The sequence below is a fragment of the Chanos chanos genome, chromosome 1 (assembly GCF_902362185.1).
Source record: "Chanos chanos chromosome 1, fChaCha1.1, whole genome shotgun sequence".
Lineage (NCBI taxonomy): Eukaryota > Metazoa > Chordata > Actinopteri > Gonorynchiformes > Chanidae > Chanos > Chanos chanos.
In genome coordinates this window covers 60,128,778-60,153,324 of record NC_044495.1, presented here as the reverse complement: position 1 = coordinate 60,153,324, position 24,547 = coordinate 60,128,778, and the positions used below count along the sequence as shown (strand labels likewise).

Genomic DNA, 24,547 nt, shown 5'->3' with positions numbered 1-24,547 from the left:
CACACACACACACGCTAATCAGAGACTGTAAGTTGCTGTTGTAATTACACAGTACATTTAGAACACGTGTCAACACTTACATACACACGCACACACGCACACACACACACACACACCTGCTATCACACCTGTGAACATATCTGCCCGAATGATTTTCTTGTGTCCTTTGAAGAGCAAATGATACTGGCCACATTGTTTAAGAACCACAAAAGTCCAAAATACACACAAACACACACACACCTGCAAAGGCACGCATGCACGCACACACACACACGCACACACACACGCACATCCGAGTGTGTGACTCACAGCTGTAGTCGCTGAGTGTGTACAGGACGGTGATAAGGCTGTCCAAGCAGGGCCAGTGGTCCGGGTTGCAGCGTAGTCCGACCTCAAACGCGTGCCGGGCCAACGGAATACTGACCTTTCGCAAAGCCACCTGCCCCATCTTATACCAGATGTTCACATCCGTAGAGTCCAGCATGACAGCCTGGAGACACAAAACACACACACACACACACAAACACACGAACACACACTCCGAGTCAGTGCCAGGGCCTCAGTAACCTCACAGTGGAGGGAAGAAAAAACACAGGCAAGTCTGCTTTTCACCTCCACATAGAAGTCCATGGCAGCGCTTAGATCATCTCTCAACACAGCCAGGCTAGCCAGATTTTTGTACGTGGAGTATTTCAGCATCAGCCCTGGGTGCTTCAGTCCAACCTTCTCATCTTCTGAGGGCTTCGCCTAGAAAAGCAGCAGCGGAATTGAACAAAGACTAAACGCGCAAACAAAAAAAAAAAATTTTAAAAACAAAACAAAAAAAAACGTTGCTTTGATTTGCCAACAAAGACCGTGACAACCTTTAACCTTTTCACGCACTACTGTGATTTTTTTCTCAGTTTTACTGCGGAAAGGATTTTTTTCTTTTTTTATCTACAGTACACGAGAGAGAGAGAGTTGAAATGTGGCGATGTTTTTACTCTACCTCTTTCAGCAGCGGAGTTTTGAGCAGTTCATGGTAGGCTTTCGCAGACTCTTCGAACTTGTCGTGTTTCTGCAGATCTAAAGCTTTGTGGTACAGAGCAAAGGCTTCAGCTTCCTGTAAATGGAAAGAGAGAGAGCGAGAGGGAGTGAGAAAGAGAGAAAATCAAGTTAAAGAGAAAGAGAACTCTGAACACAACCAGGACGTAAAGGACAGCACTGCATTCTGGGAAGTGCTGTAGTCTACCTCATACCCATTACCTTCAGTAGCAAGTACACACAACACACAACAGACCCTACTCTAAACTAACAGTCCAGTAATGGGCTATGTCAGAATAAATATTCTCCACCTCTGTAGCTCTAGACTAAGGGCTAAATCTATGTCCAGAAAGCCAGGCCAGGATGTTTCTGTTTGGAAAGGAGGAGAAGCAGCCTGGCTCTTTGCTCCCTGAGACGCGCCTCCTCACCTGTGCCTCCTTCGTCTGACTCTTGGTGCTTTTAAAGGGGTCATCGTGATCGTCAGCAGCCTGTGAGGCTGCGTTCAGAGCAGCGATCCGGATCTAAGGGGGATTTAACCACACAAGCCTTGTCAGCACATCTGAAGACCCAGCAAAACACAAAAATCTAGGCCACTTTATGATATGTTACACTCTTGACCAAATGGAATGGTTTGTTGTTGTTGTTTTTTTGTTTTTGGACAATCAAATGCAAATATAAATATAATGCTGTTGGGGAACTTTAGCCAGATAGATGATGAGTTTAACTTTAAAAATGTGACTGTAATGATTTGATATTTAGACAATGTGCTAAGACATCTCATAGCCTTCACACATAACTCAGTTTAATTCAACAGGAACAGAAAATGAGGTCATCTGTACATGGAAATAATATTGATGCCAAAAGAGAAAGAAAGCGCTGACTAATATGAAAAATATCGCACCATGTCGACTTGTGCACGTCCGCCACCATCGGCTCGGTCCTTTAGGCCCTGTTAAATTACATACCATAGAGTCAGCGGCACAATCAGACACAATGGTATGGGGAAAAACCCTGACAGTGGTAGCTTGCTGTCAAATAAACAAGGAATGGCGATTAAAAAGCTAGTCATTTTTACCAGTTACAAATTTACGGTATTTGTTCGCCAGCTCGCTGTTAGAACAGAAGGTGACAACAACCGTTACATCGGCAGACCGACAACAATCGTCCACCTGCACTAAATTCCTTTGTCTGGACCCCTTCATGTATCTGTCACAGACAGACATGTCCCATTGCAACCAAAATTAGGTAAGTCCGTTTTCACTGAGCTCTAAATTTTCGCCGACATTTTCGCCGGTTAGACACTGCACTGCTGCCACAGGAACTCAAAACACACATCCTGTGTTCATCTCTTGTTGTTCTGCCAGCCTTGCTTTGCTCTAGCAGGACAGCTAGCTAGCCACAGCTAACCAGGTGCAAACATGTCAAAGATACTGCATTGCTTTGACATGCAGGTTCATTATATAGATGTATCACACTCGTTCAGTCAGGACAACTTAACTATGCTATTCAGTACACCCAGTAAATAACCAGACCGTTAAATAATGGGACATCTCGGTCGTCTTACCAGTCAGTGCAGGGTACCCAGACAAGACGCCTGAATGACTGCAGGCAGACTGGTGTCTCAGCATTGGTGGATTTCATTGACCCTGAGGACACACGCGCGGCTGAGAGGATCCAATCACAAAGTAGAGTACTCAAGCGCGTTTACGTCATCAAAACATAAACGTTCTGATGATGGTGTGAACACAATTTCATATATTGTAATGTAAACTTACAGGGAAGTACGAAATATACGATCGCGTCATTTAAATAAGTACATATGTGTTAAATTCCCTTTCGTCGCTATACATTTTCCCGACTTTTTCTCTCTACGCTCTTTCAAAGAGTTTTCTTTGTTTTTGCAAGTTTTCTATATCTCTATCTGCGTATCGTGTTACATACTCTACGCCTTTAAAAACGCGTGTCATGTGTCCAGTGTATACTACATTCTACTGTGCAGACATTAACTTTGTATCATGTCAGGAAAATCAATACAATAGAATGGTTTATTCAGGAAAATCAATACAGTAGAATGGTTTATTATTCAATATAACTCATTACAAATATGTAAGATCTAAAATTAAGAATTTTAAATCATCACATACTAATGCATGTCTTGTAATATGAGTGGGAAAAAAATACACAAATAGTTTTCTTGTTCTTTTTAAATGTTTTATTATGAATACATTTCTGTGTCAAAATTAGACCCAAGCTGTGTTGAGAAGCCATGAAGAACGAACAAGAAATCCCTGACAGGAAAAAAAAAACAAAAAAAAAAAAAACGGACACAGTTCAGATCTCCTCAGCTCATCTCAGGTTCAGATACGCTGGCTGGCTTTTTCTTCCTAAAGACAGAGGGGGGGGGGGGGGGGGGGGGGGGGGGAGAGAAAAGTTTAGGTCGACAATTTAATTTCTGAGTGGCACCGATCAGCAAAGAGGATTAATGAAATCCAGCGCAGAAATTCATGGTCAACGTGAACACACATCTAAAACATTTTTAATAAGAGTGACTATGTGTGCGTGTGATTGTGTGTTTTCTCCCATAATATATCCCATAATAATTCACGTGTCCTGTTTCTCTCACCTTGATGATCTTGCCCAGCTCCTGTAACGTCTCCTCATAGCGTTCCTCCATGCTCCTCAGGCTCTCCGGTTTAACTATCTGCTTGTTTATCCCCGGGCTGCCAGCATCCCGAACCATCTGAAGGAACTTCCTCTCCTAACGCATGGGAGGAAACACACACACACACACACACACACACACACACACACACACAGACACACACACATAGTCACGCAGTGGTAAGTCTTAGCGGTGTGTGTTAGTCTGGAGTAACTGGAGCTTAGAGAGATTTGTAACTGCTGTTTATTTTAAGATGCATAAAAGTCTCACCTGCACTCCTAACAGAAACGTGAAGGCCAGTCCAGCTTTTCCCGCGCGTGCAGTTCTGCCCACCCTAAAAAAACGGTTTTACTCAGATTTTAGAATACGGAGAGAATCATTTCTGTTTCACCACGTTAAATGAAACATCCCACATAAGGTCACGCTCTGTTGCGCATTGACAGAGATATCAAAAATTAACGTAAATAAAATTAAAAATATAACAACATAACAAACAGAACATTTTAGAAGCCTATTCAGCCTCTATGTGGTCTTCACGATAAACCACGAAAACCACGGAAAAAAAGTAAATACGTAACGGTTCTGACCCATCGTACGGCAAATGAGACCGTGCTTTTTGGATTCACCTCGTATGCCGTTTAAAACTCTGTGCTGGTCCTCTGCACCATCTCACACCAGTTACCTCAGATGTTTACTTGGATGTACTGTGTGTTACTCGCCTGTGGACGTAGGTTCGTATGTACTGTGTGTTACTCGCCTGTGGACGTAGGTTCGGATGTACTGTGTGTTACTCGCCTGCGGACGTAGGTTCGGATGTACCGTGTGTTACTCGCCTGCGGACGTAGGTTCGGATGTACTGTGTGTTACTCGCCTGCGGACGTAGGTTCGGATGTACTGTGTGTTACTCGCCTGCGGACGTAGGTTCGGATGTACTGTGTGTTACTCGCCTGCGGACGTAGGTTCGGATGTACTGTGTGTTACTCGCCTGCGGACGTAGGTTCGGCTGTACTGTGTGTTACTCGCCTGCGGACGTAGGTTCGGATGTACTGTGTGTTACTCGCCTGCGGACGTAGGTTCGGATGTACTGTGTGTTACTCGCCTGTGGACGTAGGTTCGGATGTACTGTGTGTTACTCGCCTGTGGACGTAGGTTCGGATGTACTGTGTGTTACTCGCCTGTGGACGTAGGTTCGGATGTACTGTGTGTTACTCGCCTGTGGACGTAGGTTCGGATGTACTGTGTGTTACTCGCCTGTGGACGTAGGTTCGGATGTACTGTGTGTTACTCGCCTGTGGACGTAGGTTCGGATGTACTGTGGTGCGTCGTAATTCACCACGTATTTCACTCCGTTTACATCAATGCCTCTAGCAGCTGCATCAGTGCTAATCAACCTGAAATAAGAAAAAGAAACCTGTCAGTAACACAACATAACCATGTTTTAATGGTAAATGCATATGTATGTATAAACATATACTTAGATATACATACATATACACACACACACACACACACACACACACATTTTTCTGCTTACAGTTGGATCTTTCCTTGTTCAAAGCTCTTCAGAGTTTTCTTCCTCTCCCCGGCACTGAGACGAGAGGAGAACTCGGCAACTTCGACGCCTCCAAACAATTTCACCAGTAAATACAGTCTGAGGAAAAGAGCACAGGGATGAGAGAGGAGCCGGAGCACACACACGCCACACACTGACACGTCCAACTGCAAATCAGACCGCCAGCTCTTCTCAGTTCAATTTAATTTGATTCAATTCAATTCAATTCGATTCGATTAAATTTGATTCGATTCGATTCGATTCAATTCAATTCCATTCAATTCAATTCGGTTCAATTCAAATTGATTCAATTCAAATTTATTTCATTATATTTAGCTCAATTTAATTCAATTCAATTCAGTTCATACACATGACATCTTTGATTACACGCTGTCACAGTGCAGTTCTGGAGGGTGCAAGGTGTAAGTTATTGTTAAGTTTACCTGTGTGCCGCCTCTCTGGAGTTGGTGAAGCACAAAACTGGACTAAACTTTGACCGCAGCAGAAAGTGAAGCAGGAGTAATGGCTTCTTACTGAGGGTACAGGGGACGTAGTATTCCTACAGAGTGAAGGACATGACCAAGACAAAAAAAAACAAAACATTATTTATTCTGTCCTCACAGACAACTTCATTTGATCGAGAAGACATAACAGTTGAGTGGCGACTTAAAAGAAGCTAATTTTCTTTTTGACTACAACACCTTATGTTTGACCTCATGTTTATTTCCATACATTTGGATTCACTCTGTTGGTGTGTATGTGAGTGTGTCCATAGCGTTCTGTGAAAACTGTCCTGTACCTCCATGTGTGGCCCAGTGTGTCAGTGACAGTACTAAACAAACTGCATTAAAAAGTGCTGTGCTCACGGTCAGGCCCTGGGGTAAGTGGAACTTCTCCTCTGTGTGTGTGCTGTCTGTGGTGCCGCTAGTGTGGACAGAACTGAAGAGTCTGGGCTGATGCAGGTCCAACTGCTGCAGCTTCTCTGGGTTCTGGGTCAGAGTGGCTGAGAAAAGCAGCTTCTGCAGGGGCATCTGAGGGATGGACAAACTAACACACACACGCGTGCACACACGCACACACACACGCACATACATACACAGACACACACGCACACACACACACACGCACACACACAGACACAGACACACACACACACACACACACACGCACACACACGCGCGCACACACACGCGCACACGCACACGCGCACGCACGCGCACGCGCACGCACACACACGCACACACACGCGCGCACACGCACACACACACACGCACACACACACGCACACGCGCACACACACACGCACACACACACACACACACGCACACACACACACACGCACACGCACACGCACACGCACACACACACACGCACATACATACACAGACACACACACAAGAAACATGGCATTACTAAAAGACTGACACACAGCTGTGTTTCTGCTCAGCACACAGAGAGCAGGGATATGCCTGTAGATCACACAGGACACACACACATACACACACACACGCACACGCACACACTAATCAAAGACTGTAAGTCACTACTGTAATTGGCAATACATTTAGAATACATTTCAAAACAAACACACACACACACACACGCACACAGAAAATAAGATGTGAAACTGGTAGGCACCCAGTACTTTTCAGTAAGTAAGGGATAAAAAATGTATTTTAAACGTCTAAAAATCTACTTATTTTTAATAAATACTCGAATTGATGAGGAGAGGGTTGCCTGTATGTGCGTATCTGTTAGATATTTAAGGCAACATCTGTCTGTACTAGCTATTTCAGGAAGCCTATAATGTCACACCTCGCAGCTGTGATTGGTCCAGGTTCCGTGCGTCCGAAGATTGACATCTCAGAGCCACTCCCACCCCTATACACAGCTTTGGTCACCTGACTGAGCCAGGACTGGTGCATGCTGTCAATCATTCTGTCTGCCTCGTCAATTATCTGCAAAATGAGAAATAAAGAAGAAAAAAATACACTGTGTTTTCTCCACAATAAAAAGAACACAGCATTCAAAAACACAGTCCGATATTCAAACAATACAAGAGGCACCGATATATTTTTCAGGAGATGTGTGTTATAAAACTTTATTCTCACTCAATAAAAAAGGCCTATCAAAGGACAGAGAAGCCTAGATAAGTAAAGTAAATAAGAGAGAGAGCAGATGAGTCACTGAGTGAATTACATCCTCTCTTCACGGAAACAGAATGAACAGCGGTAGGGATGAGAGGAAAGAAACAAGCCTGTCGTATTTTTGTGTGAATCAAACAGGATTAGAACTCACCAGGAAACGAAGGTGCTTCAAACTGAACCCGTCGTTCTTGTTGATGTGATCGACTAGCCTGCCTGGCGTCGCCACGACGATATCTGCCAAACTGCGCCGTACGCCGCCTCTGCACAGAGAGAGAGAGAGAGAGAGAAAGAGACAGAAAAGATCAAATACCTTGTTTCAACCCCAAACCAACAAAAAAACCACAGCTCAAAATGAACGGAGTCAAAATCGGGTTTGGTAAACCTCCATAAACTCCTTTGTGCCTGTGCGTGTTCGTGTGTGCATGTGTGCGTGTGATGTAGCTGTGAGTCAATGTTGGTCAAGACCTATTCACCTTTTCTCTGAGAGTGCGGCCTGTTCTGCAGCAAAGGTTTTCTGACCAGACACCATGACCACTTTTAAATTAGTCCCTTCAGCATACGAGCAGAAAACTTTATACACCTGCGTGAAACAAAAGAGAGAAAAATCAGATTTCAGTTTGAATGAGGGGGAATAAATCAGGGAAATTTGAATGACCATCTGCACTTGTTATTAATCATCACTCTAACTTCCCTCAGCTCTTGCTTCACTGCTATTAATTTAATTCCCCATAACTGTTGGCAGATGTAGATAAAAAAAAAAAAAAAACTATCTGCCTGTTTTCTTCCTCTTTTCTCTCCTACGGTATCTATTCTCATAGCACAGGTAGTTCCTCTTACTGACCTTGACTGCACTGTGTGTGCAGTTCAGTTTACATGTTGAACTGCGGCAGATAAACACAGACTAGAAGCTGACGTTGAGAAGAGGTGTGGTACTGACCTGCTGGGCCAGCTCTTTGGTGGGTAAAACAGCCAACGCTCGAACCTCACAGATCACTCGTTTGGACAAAGCCTGTCAACACAGCCAGATTAAGCCACTCACATTAACAGCAGTTTAATCACAAAGAAACTTGGATTGGATCAAGCGCGTGACTCGATCGACTTACCTGAATAACAGGGAGGACAAAGGCTAGAGTCTTGCCACTTCCCGTCGGGGCCGACACGCAGACGTCTCTGGGCCTGTAGCCGCCTCGTCCGACCAGCAGCCCGCAGCTCACGCTCTCCAGGACGGCAGGGATGACCTCCGCTTGAACTGCACGTCCAGAGAGTAACAAAAGCAATTAAACTCCACACACTCACAAACGACAGAGGTCACAGAGGTCACGTCGCTCAACCCTGTTCTGTCAAAATGTATCTCACAAACACACAAAGGCTTCTGTTATCTGGCACACAGCAATAAAAATAAATAAAATAAAATTGTAAAGTACAACGATTTGAGCCCACAACTGGTTAATAATCACTGTTGTTAAACTGTAATGAATAACACTAACACGTGTTACATAGTTGTTACACGCTGACTGAAGTCTCTCGGTCGTACCTGGGAAGAAACTATGTATCCCGTTGTCCTCCAGCTTCTGCAGGAGGCGCGGACAGATTCCCGGCACCTCTCGGACGGGGACCAGGTTGTTTCTGATGTCTTTTTGGATGACATCTGGCTGAGCAAGCCACTGCGGTAAAACCCGCTGAACCTAAAAGTTCACGAAGAAGGCGACATCTGTCAATTTAGCAGACGACCTAGGCATGTAAACGTAGGACATTTCTCGTACTCGGGTAAAACGGTTTCAAAAAGCAGCAAACATAACAACAAAAACAGCAGTCACTCTGTGGTTTCGGCTCCACTCCTGGACTGCAGAGCTGCTGGAATCAAATCAAAACCCACATGGTGCATCTGAAGATACTGATTTGGCACCAGAAGGCTGCTGCTGTCATGTTCCTTAGCAACAGGCTCGACCCTCAGACCCCTCCAGGAGCACTGCAAAATGTCAACCTCATCTCCCTGACCCCAATGCAGCGCGGAGAACATTAAAAGAGCAAACATACTCCATATTCGGCTCCACATTTATTTAAACAAACAAAAAAGATTAACAGAATAAGCTCCACTTAACCTTTTGGACTGTCTTCTTCTCAAATCCTCCCAGTATATGAAAGCCAGGCTCAGAGGGCTTTTGTCCTTGGTCTTGCGTTGACGGCTCGCTCTGGACGTCCGTTTCTCTTTTACGCTCATCACCAGAATCGTTTTTACTCTTGGTCTCCTCCACTTTTCCATCAGCGGCCCCTTCCTCCTCACGTGATGCGTGTTCATCTGAAAAATTCAACCCAAACACATGACTCCATATTTCATTACCTCTACAGTCTGTAAATACAGAATTCCGTTATCATAAGAATGGTGACAAATACAAAGAATTATTTTATGGTTACGTTACCTATGTCTGCTTTCTCGTTCTTGTTTTCTTTTGCCTTCTTTTTAACTTTCTTTTTCTTACTGGTACTTTCGCTCAAAGCAGAGTCTGTGTGTTGTGAGGATGGAGTTGTACAGTCTGTTTCCTCTGAATGTTTAACGCGATCTTTCTTCTTATTCTTCTTGGGTTTTTCTCCATCTCCATCTGTCTGTTGTGGTTCAAGTTTTCTTTTTTTCTTTTCAGATACTGTATCGCTGTCACGTGGAACAGGATTCCTGTCCTCTCTCTCTCCTTTACCGGAGAGACCCTGTTGTTCCCTGGCTTTGGCTCGCTGCTGCAGCTTCGCGAGCAGAGCCTTGGACCGGGATTCGTTGGCCGCTTCATTCTCCTCCTCGTCGCCCAAATACCTGACAAAACATTTAGCAAAATGTAAAACGCGTTGATTAATCCAAGATGTGTAAAGCATAGAAACATGTTGCTCAAACAGACACAGGAATTTGTAAAGACGAAAAAGGGTGACATAAAAATGTAAAGAAATTACGAACCGATTGATAAGGAATAATGCCATCGCACGACGTTGCTGTCGGATTCCAGACAAACTAACGCTCCTTTTGTGACAGAAGTTTACATGAGCAAATCTGTCTTCAGTCGACGAAGCCCAACTGCAAAGTTACAGAAACAATGTTCAATTGAACATCTCTCTTATTTCCCGTCACCGCGACAGTCTTTAATGAACGGTTAAACCTCTACATCGAGTTTTCTTTGATCCCTACACGTCCATGTGAGTTGGTTGAGACTCCTGTGTTGACAGTCGAGTAATGATGACGCGCGGCGCATAATAGTGACATCATATCATATCTGTAACCTATATAAGTAAGTGGTGGTATCTTAGATAAGCAAAACGTATTAAAATATTAGTTTTAAACACAAAAAAAGTCTAAAATAGCATATGAAATAAACAATGTGATATATAACGACACACTTAACCTTAAGGACACAGAATAAAGGGAAAGCATCTTCACTGCGTTTCCTGACGCAATTCCGCATTCGCTCAGATGAGGGCGCTATTGAGTTACCAGTTCCTCACATCTTGCAGTTTCTCCTCGGTGACTGAATTCATTTAGCAATACCTCCTGAATTCTTAATGTGGTATGAGATCAGTAAACCACAAACAATAAAGGATGCCCTCCACGGAAAACTAAGACATGTTTTCTTTATACCGTCATGCTTATACCTTAAAACAACCCTGTCATCGGGGGTTCGTTGCATTTAATTGGCTTTGATGGCTGAGTTTCGAAATGTTGACAATTAGCATGTTTTGCTGGACGTAATGATGGAATACGCAGTCACTCTATGGTTAGTTCAGGTCTTACCCTTATGCGCGCTAGTTGTCTGTAGCCATGAGAATCCTAATTTTTGCTGTCGGAAACCTGGCTGTCACAGCAAATGGATTGCATCACATACAAACAAACTCTCTTAATGTAAGAGCATGAGAACAAAAAAAAAATTAAAGTAGTGAGTCTGTCTTTTACTGTCCTGGATGGATGGCTGGACGGAATGATGGATGGATGGATGGATGGATGGATGGATGACAGAACTGATGTACAAGATCCAGCTGAATGTGTGAGAGAATGTGGCCAAGAAAGACATTTGGGAAAATAGAAGTCCTTTCCAGTGTGAGAGGTATGGAGGGAAAGAGTTAAAAAAAAAAAAAAAAAAGCTACGGGTAGTCGCCCTCACCTGCCAAAAAAACAGCAACACACCTGTGCCATCCGCCACCCCCCCCACACACACCCCATCCCACCCCCACACCCCATCCCACATAGAGCAGGTGAGGATTCTAAGTTCACACAGACAAAAACAAGTCTCAACGTGTTCTTTTGTGACACGTCGACCCAGGGAGCTTTACAAAAAAACAAAAAAAAAACGGAGAGGAAATTAAAAGTTTAACGCTTCTTACAAACTCACAAATGACTAGAACACTGACAGTTTGTCAGAATATCAAAGTCACTCACTCCTACAACACTGAGAATTACTGAGTTGTTCAGATAACGTCTCTTAAGTGAACACTGTTTTTAGTCAGCGATGAATCCTTTCAACTGAGACAGCTTTCTGTCTGTATGACTCTCTGGAGAATCCCCCGTGGTAAGGCCCTGACTGAGTCACATACATGATGATCTAACAGATACCTTTCCATCACATCCTCAGCCAGCTCCTTCTCTCTCTCTCTCTCTCTCTCTCTCTCTCTCTCTCTTTAAGCTCAGGGTACACACCACATACAGTGGGACTGGTGAGTTTTACACAGTCCCAGTTTGTGTCATTTTCTGTCGCTCATATTTCATACAGAACATCAACAGCGACATTCAGAAACAAATAACTCTACTTGATGATAAAGAATTGTACTGTATATTTATATCTGTAAATTAAGTAATGCAGCTTTATAACTGTTTTTGTCAGTATTTATTTACATCTGCCATATATAGTTTCTGTATATGGCAGATGTCCATTTCAGCGTCAACACAGTGTATGAAAGAACATAACAGGCAAGTTATGTTGTCATCCATTTGTTTTTTTCACAGCTGTATCATACAGAGAGTCATGTGTTTTAAGGGGTCCGTATGACATTTGATAAAAATGACAAATTCTGTGACATCATATCGCTGTATTGTTGTATGCTCTCTGTCTAAAAGACAACCGAGCGATCTGTACACCCTCTCTCTCTCTCTCTGTGTCTGTAAGTCTGTGTCTGTGAGTCTGTGAGTCTGTGAGTGTGTGTGTGTGTGTGTGTGTTTGTGTGGAGGCTGACTTAACCAGAGGAAGGAAGCTCAAACTGAAAGAGCAGTCAGCAGAGAGGAGAAGCTCTGTCAAGGGAAATCCCCCGTGGGAGTTTCCGCTCTGTCTCTCAGGCATAACAAACATTAAAATCTGTCAAACGTACTTTTTTATCCCCCCTTAAAGTCCCACTAAGTGATCAGAATGGCCCGTGTTGAACGGTTTTCCCCTAGGTTTTCCACCCTCACTCAAACTGTATCCAGAACTTTTGGTTTTTCATTCTCTCTTGACTTGTTATTGTGGTTTCGACGTTCTCTACTGCCTACTTGTGATACTTTCATAGTATGATGATATGATGAAGTACAATCACATAAATGCATTTCGTCAAATGTTGCCCTGAAATGTCTTTTGCGACTTTTTTTTTTTTTTTTTTGGTTGCGGGTACAGTTGCCTGCAATTCTGAAATCAAACGTTGGCCCTCCTGAATTTCCCCAAGGGCATGAATAAAATATCTATCTATCTATCTATCTATCTATCTATCTATCTATCTATCTGTCTGTCTATCACATCACTCTTAGAACAGAGCTCAAAGCTTAACAATATCAAACAGAATTGTTTTGAAATTGTTTTGCGAAAACCGATGAATTTTCGATCCCATTCTGTCTCAGTAGATCTAACAGTGCTGAACTTTAACATGGGTCATGTTACTTATGCTTCAATATGTAGTAATAAAATATTGTGTGGCTCAGTCAATAAAATTCACGGTTGTCTTTTGATCAAAATAAGTAATTTAATTGTAATTAGGTTAGAACTAAAATTATTTTAAAAGACCTTAAAGACACTTTTTCTAAATGACTACCACTCACTACCGGCAAGGAGACTAGTTTCCTAGTCTGCGCCTAGTCTGCGCAAAGTAGAAATGCCATTGGCGAGGACGCGATGGGTGTGAACACTCTAAACATTGGTAGCGCTGTACGTTAACTCGCACTGCATGCGCTCGTATCTGAGAATTAGACACCATGATACACCATTCGTGTATTTTACACAGAATTGTGTTAAACAGAATTGGATTACGTTTTCTTTGGGAAAGTGTTTGAGTGAGTGTTTTCATCTGAGGAGGAAAGCGCATCTCTTCGGCGGTCAGCAGGATGGAACGCGCTGTGGATGCGCGTCGTCTCATCTCCATCTCTCTGAGGAAAATCCACAGGTCGCGGACGCAAAGAGGAGGCATTAAACTTCACAAGAACCTGCTAGTCTCTTTTGTTCTGAGAAACGCTAGACAGCTATATATAAATGAAAAATACGCAGAAATTTACCGGAAGCAAAAATATGAAGCGATGGCTCTGTACAGGGAGACTACAAAGGAACTGGACTCTCATGGTGTCGTCGAAAAAGATGAATCCGCTGACAACTTCTGCTGGACTGTTGCATCCCAGTACGGGAGACAGACAGCGGTCATGCAGTCGGCTTTCTCCCTAACACCGGCATTGTACTTCACTGCTTCAGAGGTCCATGTTGGCATACAGAAAGACTGTGAGAGATGCGATGAGCAGCCAAATGCCTTAAGCTGTAACTCTTTCAGTTCAAACTCAAACTGTGTAGAAACGACTGTGTTGGATCTGGACACTCATTTGGTCACAACTGTGGTTAGCGGCGGGATGGAAAAGGAATGTTGTGGATACGTATCGCCGCGTACACAGGACGCGCACAGCACAAGGAAACGAAAGACGGACGTTTCATCTCCCGAAAGCGTCAGCACAACAGAGAGTAAAAGAATGAAATCTGAGAACAATTGCTGTGTTTACGCTGAAAGAACGGGAAAAGTCAGTTCTTCAGACAACAGTTTGAACCCCGGGGATGTGGATAAGGAGGAGGAATTGGAACAAGTGGACAAGCAATTTTGTACTGAAAAGACTTTGCTTAGCAATGAAGCGTGGACTAATGCAATCGAGGCCTTTTAACGATTATTTATTAGTCTTGCACTGTTACACGTTAATGAACTATATGTCTGTGTGCTTGTTTTGGAATGTATTTGTAAATTAAATATATTTTGAGATACACTTGTGGGTTGCCATATTTTTTCAACGGGAAGTTTGTCGAGCATAATTACCACATTCGTCTTATGTTATCCTTAAGACTTTTTTTTTTTAACTGAATTTCGATGCATAACTCTTAGTCCGTTAATTCACGAGAAAGCCTCATAACAAAGTTATGACTCTGTCTTATCTCAGTAAGATCGAAAGGTCAGCTCGTCATTGTCAACAGAAAAGCGGACCAAAAAGTAGGCTTTTAGTGTCGAAGTGGTAGTTTTGGAACTCTCAATATTATATCATTCATTTGCTGGTTTGGATGGAAGTTATTTTTTATGTAGACTGCTTATGTGAGCTTGCATAGCCAATTGTCTGTAATTTTCAGAATATTGACATCAGTTTGAGAATTTGCCATTCGACAGGCTCTAATCACATCCACCGCCTGCAGCTCACGTCTGTTCTCAGAAACATCACACATGCGCCATCTCGTGGATGCTTTTCAGAAAACCGCATTCCCTCGTCGGCGTTATTTACAGTGTTTGAATTAAATACGATTCTAGAGTTGTTTAGATATTTCCCCCACTCAGTTTTGTCATATTCGTATTAATACTTATTAATACGTATTTTTAATCATTCTGCATAGAAGAACAGTCGAGTTGTTTTAAGTGAAGAAAGTCCATCTCATTGTCACCGAACTGAGGTTGCTTTCGAGTATAACCGAACGAGGGCGGAGATACCCGAAAGTTTGGGAGACACTTCTGTTCGTCCTTGGAGCGCAGAATGTCAGGGTTATTCGTTGCTCCAGTGTTGGTTTAAACCGCAGGAAGCGTGTGCGTAAAGCCATGCATAGTCTCCTGGCAAGGACGTTGGTAAGTGCGAATCTTTAATAATTTGATTGTGGTTAAAAACAACGAGCTACATCAGCGACTGTACTCCACGCGTCAAGGATCAAGGGGTGGTGCGCAAAGAGAGCTGCCTTTCAGACAGTAGGCTCCAGAATTGTAGGCTATGTGTGTGTTTTACCTACATGAAATTTCTTCAGCTTTCATCTGGTTACAGCTATTTACTAATCTTTACTATCGCCATTACTGAGGTGACTAATGATGTGTCAACACACGAAACGATAACGCTTTACGGGGGGGGGTTACCTCGTCTGTTTCATATGTCGATGCTGGGGTTACGCCCACCTAAATGGCTCGAGCTACTTGTATATAAAGCAATTCGCTTAGAAATAAACAACTGAAATATGTGAAAACGCAGAATCTGTAAACTGATGCTCGAGCGGGGTGCACGCGAAGACCTGAACAACACATTCGTCTTGAAAGGGCTGTCAAGCCTCCATGCTTAAGTGTCAAGTTACACCGAAAAACACTCTCGCGCATAACGCATTGACAGTTCCTTGTTTTGGCACAAACATTGGCACCAAAATTCTCTCTAGGACAATATGACAGGAGGCAGTAAGCTTTAATCTGGTTGAACACTAATCGTACACTTAGTACCTTTTCACTGGCATTAAAGCAAATCTTTAACGTGAGCTTATCAAAATTTTTGGCCTTTGGCTTCATGATGTGAAGGTCGATAGTGAGTTGTGGAAATACCAGGGCAGAACTGTCCCGCGCTCACGCTCACCTCTGAGAACGAAATCAGGGCCAGTTGATTTTAAACAGCGCCTACCTGCGATCCAGGTGCTGGGAAATCAAAGACCAGCGGTACAGCGGCACATTAATCATCTGATCCGGCTACAGACCAGCATATAAATAGATTTGTGATTAATACGAGCTGGTCTGCACGTCTATGCCACTTGTTAATCTGCTTAAGGGGTTGATTTATGTTTTTTTTTATCCAAGTAGACGACTTTGCTGAATGCCAGTTATGTCAAAAACGACCTGGCGGTCAGCTTCAGCCCTGTTTAAAGCAGAATTTTTATGCGGGAAACAAGTACATTCCTAGTAAACAGACACAGGACACAATTTCTACTATTTTTTCTATTTATAACCAATAATCTTCTAACCACTCTCCTAACCGCCAAAATATTTTTTATTTTTGACAGACGAGGGTGGGCTTTGCGAAGCCCACGCGTTTGGTGAAGCCAGTGGCGGTGTTCCAGATCTCGGACCGACCGCTCGTTCACCAGGAAGGCCTACCCAAACTGCCGGTCCCACCGCTCAAACAGACATGCGAGCGATACCTGGCTGCGTTAGATCCCCTTGTTAGTGAGGAGGAGCTAAGTCACACTCGAGAGCTGATCGCCGAGTTCCTCCGCTCCGGAGGGGTGGGGGAGAGACTGCAAAAAGGCTTAGAACGCAGGGCACGCAAGACTGAGAACTGGGTGTGTATGTGGTCTCCCCGTGTGAGGCGGTTTTGTGTGTGTATGTATGTCTGTCTGTCTGCCCATGTGTATGTGTATGTGCATGTGTATGTGTTTGTGGGGGGGGGGTGTTCATATATTTATATATTTATATGCACACATATATCACATACACACACACATATTGTGTGTGTGTGTGTGTGTGTGTGTGTGTGTGTGAGAGAGAGAGAGAGAGAGAGAGAGATTGGTGAGGGGTTAAATTAACAGACTCTGATGTAATTTATAGTTAGATATGGTTCCAACCTGAGATCCAACCGTAAGTTAATTCAAGATGTTGCACTGTAAGTTGGCATGGAAGATAATATGCTTTGAGTTATATATCTGTTGTCTGTGATGCCATTTACAGTCAAGTGAAAAAAATAAATAAAACATTTACAGTTTCAAAGACATTTGCAGACAGTGCACATTTCCTTATGGTTGTTTTCCTGTTGTTGTCTTGCAGCTCTCTGAGTGGTGGATGCAGTCTTACCTGGACTCACGGATGCCCGTGGCCGTTTACACCAGCCCCGGCGTCATATTACCCAGAATGCACTTCCACGATCGGCAGGGACAGATGAGGTGAGAGCGGCATGTGTTTACTGTAAAACAGCCGCGTTTTGTTCACACTGCGTTTCATTGTGAGAAATCCTATCAACCATGAGAGGCATTCGCTAAAACTCTTACGAGGCTTATTTCGGCAAAGCTGAGGTTCACGGGATGGAAAACCAAGACAGAAATGACTCAGGTGTGATTCTGACGGGTTTCTTGAAAAGGCGGCGAGGGTGCAGTCACGCTGGAAAAGACACCGTGCTGTTCAATCTTGGGATCTGAGTTTTGCGTTTTGAGTTTCAGATCGACCTTTACACACACTTCTCCCGTTGCTCTGGCTATTTTAAGCACTTTTGCCCTCCGCAGCACTGTCACAACTGCTTTCAACGACTCTGACTCACTCTTACAATGGATCTGTATGTACCACACGTCTAACAAATGCAGTTTCCCCTCCTAATGGTTTTACTTACACCAGCGAATAGCGTGGCAACTGGGTACAGGAATAAACATATTTAGAGTGGATTTCAGAGAGCAGCGATTATGGGGTCAGTCATTCGAAATCCACCCAGCGGTGAAAGTTACTCTGAGTTACACTGAGGCTCAGTGTCGCTCTGGGTCTGAAAACTCTGCTTGTTTTTTTTAACACTATGGAGAAATAGATTAGTTAAGAGATATAGAGATATGATACTAAGACCAAGACAGGGATGTGTTGGGTTTTGTAACATGGTAAGATTCCTGTGTGACATGTGTTATGTGACGATATCCTGATTTATTCTCTTGACAGGTTTGCAGCCAAACTGATAGCAGGTGTTTTGGACTTCAAAGCCATGATTGACAAGTGAGCTACCCGCTTTTTTACGATTAAAACCTCGAACCTCATCTGAGTGCTTGTAAATTAAGTTGTAAAAGACGCCAGTGAATCTCTGACCCTACTAAAAACGCAAGGATTAAAGCGCTCATCCTTTTGGAAGCAGATTTTCCATGTCCTCTGATTTCCCTTTCCATCTGTTCCAGTGAGACATTGCCAGTAGAGTATCTGGGTGGGAAACCTCTGTGTATGGACCAGTATTACCAGGTGCTGTCGTCGTGTCGCATACCCGGACCCAAGAAAGACATGGTCGTCAATCATGCCATCGGAAAAACACCTCCGACTCACATAACAGTGGTCCACAATTTTCAGGTGCTTTCAGAACGGCAGGTGCACAAGAGAGAGAGCAACGTTTTGCGGTTCTCCAATGCGCAGACTAGAAGCCCACGCTTGACTAGCTCATAACTGACTCATACAAGGCCAACTTCCGGGATCGTTTGTGTGGCCACTTCAAAACCACTCTCCCTGCATCATTACAACTCATAATAGGTTTTGCACCCACATGTTTAACCCTGTTCCTGGTTTGGGGTTGAGGGACAAGGTGGATGCGGAGCCTCCCTTACCTGAGAGACTAAAAAATAGCCATTCCAGACAGAGAAATAAAGGGGGGGGAGAGAGAAAAACAAAGAAAAATAAATGTATGGTTATGCATGTGGATATATGCAGGACAACAGTCAGTTCGGACCGAAACGTTTCTTAACAGACTGTTGGTGTCTTTATGGCAGTATCAAACCATATTACATCAGTGCATTTCTGGTGATTTCCAGCCCAAATTCCCACGGATATTGTAAGATTTCAGTAGGAGTGTGGGAATTCCGTATGGCGCAATTGTAACCAGAGGCAGCATCTCCTTGTGAAAACAGTGAGGTATAGATGAATGGACTGTCTACAACCACTAAATCTTTAAATCGGGCCAATGCTAAGCCACACAGGCCAGCCACTTCGGGTTTCACACCTTCCCTTTCTATTGGAATCCAGTGTTGAGACCCTGTGGGCTGCCTAAGCACATACTGGATTCACACAACTCACAACCGGAGAAAGTTCATCATAATAACTGTTATAATAAAACATTATAATAAAGTCTTTAGAACTCACACCTGTTGGAGAACAGATCAAGAGACTCTTGACAGTCAATCGACTGAATCATCACTAAACAGCACCTTTTTATTTTTTTCTCCAACCCTTTTAGTTCTTCGTTCTGGACGTGTACAACAGTGACGGCAGCCCTCTGACCGTAGACCAGATTTACGCTCAGTTGGAGAAGATCTGGAACTCTTCTCTGCAGACCAATAAGGAACCCATCGGTATCCTGACGTCCAACCACCGCAACACCTGGGGCAAAGCATACAACAACCTCATCAAGGGTACAGCTCATCCTCATCAGCTACAGAGCAGGTTCTTTATTCAAAAGCAGACCAGACACCAAGGGTTATAGGAAGAAACTGCAGGACTGACTTCAGTGGTTTGAAATATCGTTGCGTGAGAAACATTCACGAGACATCTGAATTTTGCGGTTGTGCCAACCAGTTTTTGTTTTCTTTTTTTCTTTTTTTCCTCAAATGAGTAGTTGACATTATTAAATCTGAACGTTAGTTTCGTTGGCAGGATGAATACTAAGAGCTCAAAAAAAAAAAAAAAAAATTATCTGGGTAGACAAGATCCTCGGGACATTTTAAATTGAATTTCAAGTGAACTCTTTTTACATTTTCTCTAACATTTATTTGTCATCGAATGAGTTCCCCATAATGATACAGTCCTCTTATCGATGTGTGTTCAGTTACACTTTCAGACATTTGTCTTGGCTGGGGAAAAACCCAGACTTTCACAGTAATCTGGTCCCGTTTGTTTTGGTTCCAGATAAGACGAATAAGGAGTCTGTGCGTGCGATTGAGAAGAGTATCTTTACCGTGTGTTTGGACGCACCCATGCCCCGCGTGTCTGACGAGCTCTACCACAGCCGGGTGGCCGCACAGATGCTTCACGGCGGAGGGAGTCGTTGGAACAGCGGAAACCGCTGGTTTGATAAGACCTTGCAGGTCGGGCTTGCACCCAGTGTTCTGGTTTTTAGAGTGACCCAAACTCTCGCATTCTCAAAAGTCACGCACGTCGACGGCTAACACGCAGCAAGAATAAACCCTTTTCAAAAAGTGAAATGTGGAAGCTCTAGCGTTTGTAAATCAGAAATCCAGTTTATTATTTTTGGTGTATTTTTCATTGTTTGCTAGCTTACCTCAGTAGTTCGCTCAGGAAGCATATCGTAAAAACTTTCAGCATCAATTGCCACCACTTCTGAGTTTTTGTTTTTTTAACGCTGTGACGTGACATCCACCCTTAAAGATGTTGTTTATTTATTTATTTATTTATTTTCACGCTGCAGTTTATCGTCGGAGAGGACGGCTCCTGTGGCCTGACGTATGAGCATGCTCCAGCGGAGGGCCCGCCCGTTGTGTTCTTAGTGGATTATGTGGTCGAGTACATGTAAGAAACTAGCTTCATTTACTGGGCATCTTAAAACATGTTAACAGATTGAACTGGATTAGAAAATAATAATAATAATAATAATAATAATAATAGTAATAATAATAACAATAATAATAATATATAGTAACGTGGAATATAAATTATTACGAGTGAATTTCTATGATCGGTTATGTATTTTACAGTGTTGAATTGTGTTTTGCGAATATATACCTCATAATTACATGCAACATACCAGTCTCTCCAGGAATAACAGTCACCTCCGGGCGCTCGGTCTTAAATCCCAGCCTGTCAGAGATCGCTGTTTGTTTTTGTGCCCTTTAGCAAGGCAGGGCAAGATGAGACATAAACTTCAGCGGGTTTCTCGAGTTCAAACATGAAATCCTAATTCAAGACCAGACTCAAATACAGTGGAATTTACAAGTTATTAAGTAATCAGAGCTCAGAGCTTTTTTTTTTTTTTTTCGGTGTTTCTCTGTCTGACAGGAAGAGAACGGAGATGGTTCGAGCTCCCATGATTCCTCTGCCCATGCCTCAGAAGCTCCGTTTTAACATAACCCCCGAGGTCAAAAAGGACATAGAGAAAGCCAAGCAGAACATGAACATGTCAGTCAATGCCACTTTTCTGAATGAGATGCATGAATGAAACTTTGATCTAAAACATTGAATGACTGAGTCGCAATTTTAAAAAGTCACTCTGGTTGTAATGATGTTTAATTATATAATAAGTATTCTGTACCAAGAAAACAATGTAATGTTATAGGCTTACTTTTACAGTCATACATATATACAGTCATGATTGCTATAAAGCAGTAATGAACTATGTTTTGGCGCAGTAAAAGTGTCTAGTTCGATGTGCTATGTGTTCTCCTGCCCCCCCTCTCAGAATGGTCCACGATCTGGATGTCAGAGTCACGTCGTTCACTCATTACGGAAAAAAATTCCCCAAGTCACAAAAAATGAGCCCGGACAGTTTCATCCAGATGGCCCTGCAGCTGGCCTACTACAGGTCAGTTAACACCGCGCTCTCGGCCTCACGACCACTCCCCGGTGAACGCGGCTAGAGAAAATGAGGTTTAGTGACGCTTAAAGTTACCAAACAATAAACTGAGGATAACTACTGAAGTGTATTTGGGATTACGAGAAATGCTCGAGACGTTCGTAGTGCCCTAGGCCATGTCTGACGCTTTGTCTGAAACCCAAATCTCTTTCGCTGGAAACAGCTGAACTGATGAATATCTGAAACAGCACGCCGCTCATTTGATGACTAAATTGTTGCCATGGTTTCAGGATGTACCAAGTGTGCTGTCCTACTTATGAGAGCGCCTCCCTCCGCATGTTCAAATTGGGTCGGACCGAAGCCGTCCGCTCCACCTCCATAGAGTCTCTCAAATTCGTTCAAGCCATGGATGATCAGTCGGTACAGGTCAGCCAGGAGTTTTTATCATTAAAATGCATTAATCTGATGTGGGCAAAAACCAACAATGAGTTTTTTTTAAAAATATATATGTTTGGTTAGAGGCACACTGTTCATGTGACAAACTTCTAAACTTGCTCAATAACCTAAAAAAAAACTGCCCAGTGTGTAAAAAAATCAGCCTCTGACGGATACAGTTATCAAAATAAAGGATTGTAGTGACGAAGCATGATTGTGATACCAGAGTCATACTGGGCTAACTGGTTTGTTGACAGAATGCAGATAAGGTAGCACTGCTGGGGAGAGCCATTAAATCTCATCGGGCCTATCTTGACATGGTAAGTGTAACGCGTAAACTGAACACGTTTCTTTTTGAACATTATGGTTTTACCTTCACTGGAAACATGACAAAGTTAGGATGTCTCCAAAGATTTGAGGCAACTGATTGTTTAAAAAAAAGCCCACAAAAAAATTGAAAATTTCCAAGTTAGTACATATCCATGTTGTTGGTTTTTTTTGTTGTAGTTGTTGTTGTTGTTGTCGTTAAACTCAACTGAAAATCTGAACTTAGCTTTTCTGAGACAGTCATTTGCCTCTCAGACTTCGAGCTATTCTACATGTTGGAGGTTACAGGGACGTTGAAAAAGACGTTGTTAAGACATATTCACTAATATTTCATGAATGAATGGCTCTGTTCCTTAGTTCAGGCATGCTTTAAATGACCTGATCACTTCTCATGGACAGTACCTTACATCCGATGCCACCAACAACTTCATTAACAAAATATCTCTGCACTTGTTTTTTTTTTCTCTCCTTAAATTTGATCTGACACCCTTGGATTTCAGGCCATCCATGGTCAGGCCATAGACAGACATTTGCTGGGACTGAAGATGCAAGGGATTGAGGATCTGACTTCAATGCCGGACATTTTTATGGATACGTCTTACGCCGTGGCTATGCACTTTAACCTCTACACTAGCCAGGTACGCGCGTGTGCTTTCAGGCTCTCTGCCTTTACTGGAGATGGTTTTGAGGGCACAGAATTCAATAAGCTCATCACACAAGTTTTTTTTTTTTAACTTACAGATGATTCAGGTACCAGTGAGTGACCTGTGACTAGTTTGTCCTATTTGTTATTAGTCGTTATTAGTCTTATTTGTTGCCCTGTAGCGGAAAAAGTCCTCAGTCAGTTCTTTTAGGTGTCACCCTGTCAAAATGTATCCTACACACCATTTTCCAATGACTGGTAAATAAAAAAATCACACAAACAAGAAGAAAACAGAAAACACACACAGATATTCAGCGATCATTCATAATCTCCGCTGTTTGGATTCTGTTTGCTTTAATGTTGTTTACGCTTCTAGGTTGGATCCAAGACGGACTGTTTTATGTGTCTTGGGCCCATGGTGCCAGATGGCTACGGCGTGTGCTACAATCCCATGGATGACCACATTAACTTCTCGGTGACAGCTTTCAACAGCTGCGAGGAAACCAACGCTACCAAACTTTCCAGGTTTTTGGAGGAAGCGTTACTGGACATGAGGACCCTGCTGGAGCAGACACCCAGGTCTAGCCAATAAGGTTCAGTCAAAGGGGGGGGGGGGGGGGGGGCGGGTAAAGTGACAGATCTGATCATGCTATGAGGATGTCAGTCGAGAACGTTTTAGGTTGGTGTGCACAAAGCAACTAAGTCGACACAGCCCTGTGTTGAGCTGTTGTGCAGCATCTAAATGAAACTGCTGATATGTAAAAAAAAAAAAAAAATGATGTTGAGACACTGGAGGTATCTCCTTTCATAAAACACAGAGAGTGGGAAACTTTCACGGGAAGAGGTGGTTTGGTTCCTTCACCTCAGGGATTTGACCATGTTTGACAATAAGCTGCCAAATTATATCCAAACGACCTTGAATGCAAAACTTCTGTTAAAAAAAAAAAATGAAAGTGAGTCACAAACCTAGTGTGGAGTGCCTAAATATCTAAGTATCTAAATGATGGCCGTCTGACCTTTAACCGAACACTCGAACACAACTAAGCATACCGTGTGCTGCATTAATGCACTGAGTGTGGTAATGTGAGGATAAAAAAAATCAGTGTTAAACGGTTCATATCACTGCTAATGCTAGTGTCAATTATAAGCAATCTAGTAATGACTTCTAAGTGAATTACGTAAGGTGTTTTTGCATCGATACCAACCTGTCTTCACGTTGTAAGCACTGTTACAACAACAAGCTATTTTCTTTGGGCCTGTATGTGTTCTGTTTTGTTGTTTTCATGTATCTGTGACTGTATGGGTTATTTTCTTTAGA

General features: G+C 43.0%; 4 protein-coding genes across 4 annotated transcripts in view; 2 read left to right on the top strand and 2 right to left on the bottom strand.

The window, feature by feature from the left end:
- Positions 1–1,953, bottom strand: part of cabin1 (calcineurin binding protein 1) — a 60,136-nt gene extending 58,183 nt beyond the window's left edge. The window contains exons 1-5 of the mRNA XM_030766563.1: positions 1,942–1,953; positions 1,452–1,544; positions 989–1,102; positions 613–747; positions 310–490 (exon numbers count right to left, since the gene is read on the bottom strand). Coding sequence (XP_030622423.1) covers positions 310–490; positions 613–747; positions 989–1,102; positions 1,452–1,544; positions 1,942–1,953 — 535 coding nt within the window. The remainder of the gene's footprint in view (positions 1–309; positions 491–612; positions 748–988; positions 1,103–1,451; positions 1,545–1,941) is intronic.
- Positions 1,954–3,350: 1,397 nt separating this feature from the next.
- Positions 3,351–10,534, bottom strand: ddx51 (DEAD (Asp-Glu-Ala-Asp) box polypeptide 51). Its single transcript, XM_030766553.1, has 17 exons — positions 10,326–10,534; positions 10,009–10,187; positions 9,805–9,888; positions 9,487–9,683; positions 8,919–9,069; positions 8,488–8,633; positions 8,322–8,393; positions 7,858–7,964; positions 7,536–7,644; positions 7,053–7,195; positions 6,104–6,284; positions 5,681–5,796; positions 5,220–5,336; positions 4,975–5,076; positions 3,956–4,019; positions 3,647–3,781; positions 3,351–3,407 (listed from the first exon to the last, which is right to left on the bottom strand). Exons 1-17 carry the CDS (start codon positions 10,346–10,348, stop codon positions 3,381–3,383), a joined length of 1,953 nt encoding a protein of 650 aa, XP_030622413.1. The 5' UTR covers positions 10,349–10,534; the 3' UTR covers positions 3,351–3,380.
- A 3,166-nt stretch (positions 10,535–13,700) lies between these two features.
- On the top strand, positions 13,701–14,513 carry LOC115805844 (immediate early response gene 5-like protein). Its single transcript, XM_030766542.1, has one exon. It carries the CDS (start codon positions 13,701–13,703, stop codon positions 14,511–14,513), a length of 813 nt encoding a protein of 270 aa, XP_030622402.1.
- A 911-nt stretch (positions 14,514–15,424) lies between these two features.
- Positions 15,425–23,821, top strand: LOC115817776 (carnitine O-acetyltransferase). The gene is made up of 14 exons (XM_030780975.1): positions 15,425–15,451; positions 16,633–16,911; positions 17,393–17,508; positions 18,263–18,316; positions 18,493–18,658; positions 19,536–19,710; positions 20,204–20,382; positions 20,724–20,824; positions 21,311–21,430; positions 21,711–21,833; positions 22,115–22,250; positions 22,517–22,579; positions 23,087–23,224; positions 23,606–23,821. The coding sequence occupies exons 1-14, from the start codon at positions 15,425–15,427 to the stop codon at positions 23,819–23,821; spliced, it is 1,893 nt and encodes a 630-aa protein (XP_030636835.1).
- The last annotated feature ends 726 nt before the right edge of the window (positions 23,822–24,547 follow it).

Bases quoted from the DNA above. Each gene is read 5' to 3' on its own strand.
- LOC115817776 (XM_030780975.1), top strand. From the start codon at position 15,425: ATGCATAGTCTCCTGGCAAGGACGTTG. The intron at 21,834-22,114 runs GTCAGTTAACAC...CCATGGTTTCAG, and splicing joins CTGCAGCTGGCCTACTACAG to GATGTACCAAGTGTGCTGTC. The intron at 22,251-22,516 runs GTCAGCCAGGAG...GTTTGTTGACAG, and splicing joins TGGATGATCAGTCGGTACAG to AATGCAGATAAGGTAGCACT.
- ddx51 (XM_030766553.1), bottom strand. From the start codon at position 10,348: ATGGCATTATTCCTTATCAATCG. The intron at 9,889-10,008 runs GAAAACTTGAAC...CACAACACACAG, and splicing joins AGTATCTGAAAAGAAAAAAA to ACTCTGCTTTGAGCGAAAGT. The intron at 5,337-5,680 runs GTAAACTTAACA...TCTTTTCCTCAG, and splicing joins TCCAGAGAGGCGGCACACAG to ACTGTATTTACTGGTGAAAT.
- LOC115805844 (XM_030766542.1), top strand. From the start codon at position 13,701: ATGGAACGCGCTGTGGATGCGCGTCGTCTCATCTCCATCTCTCTGAGG.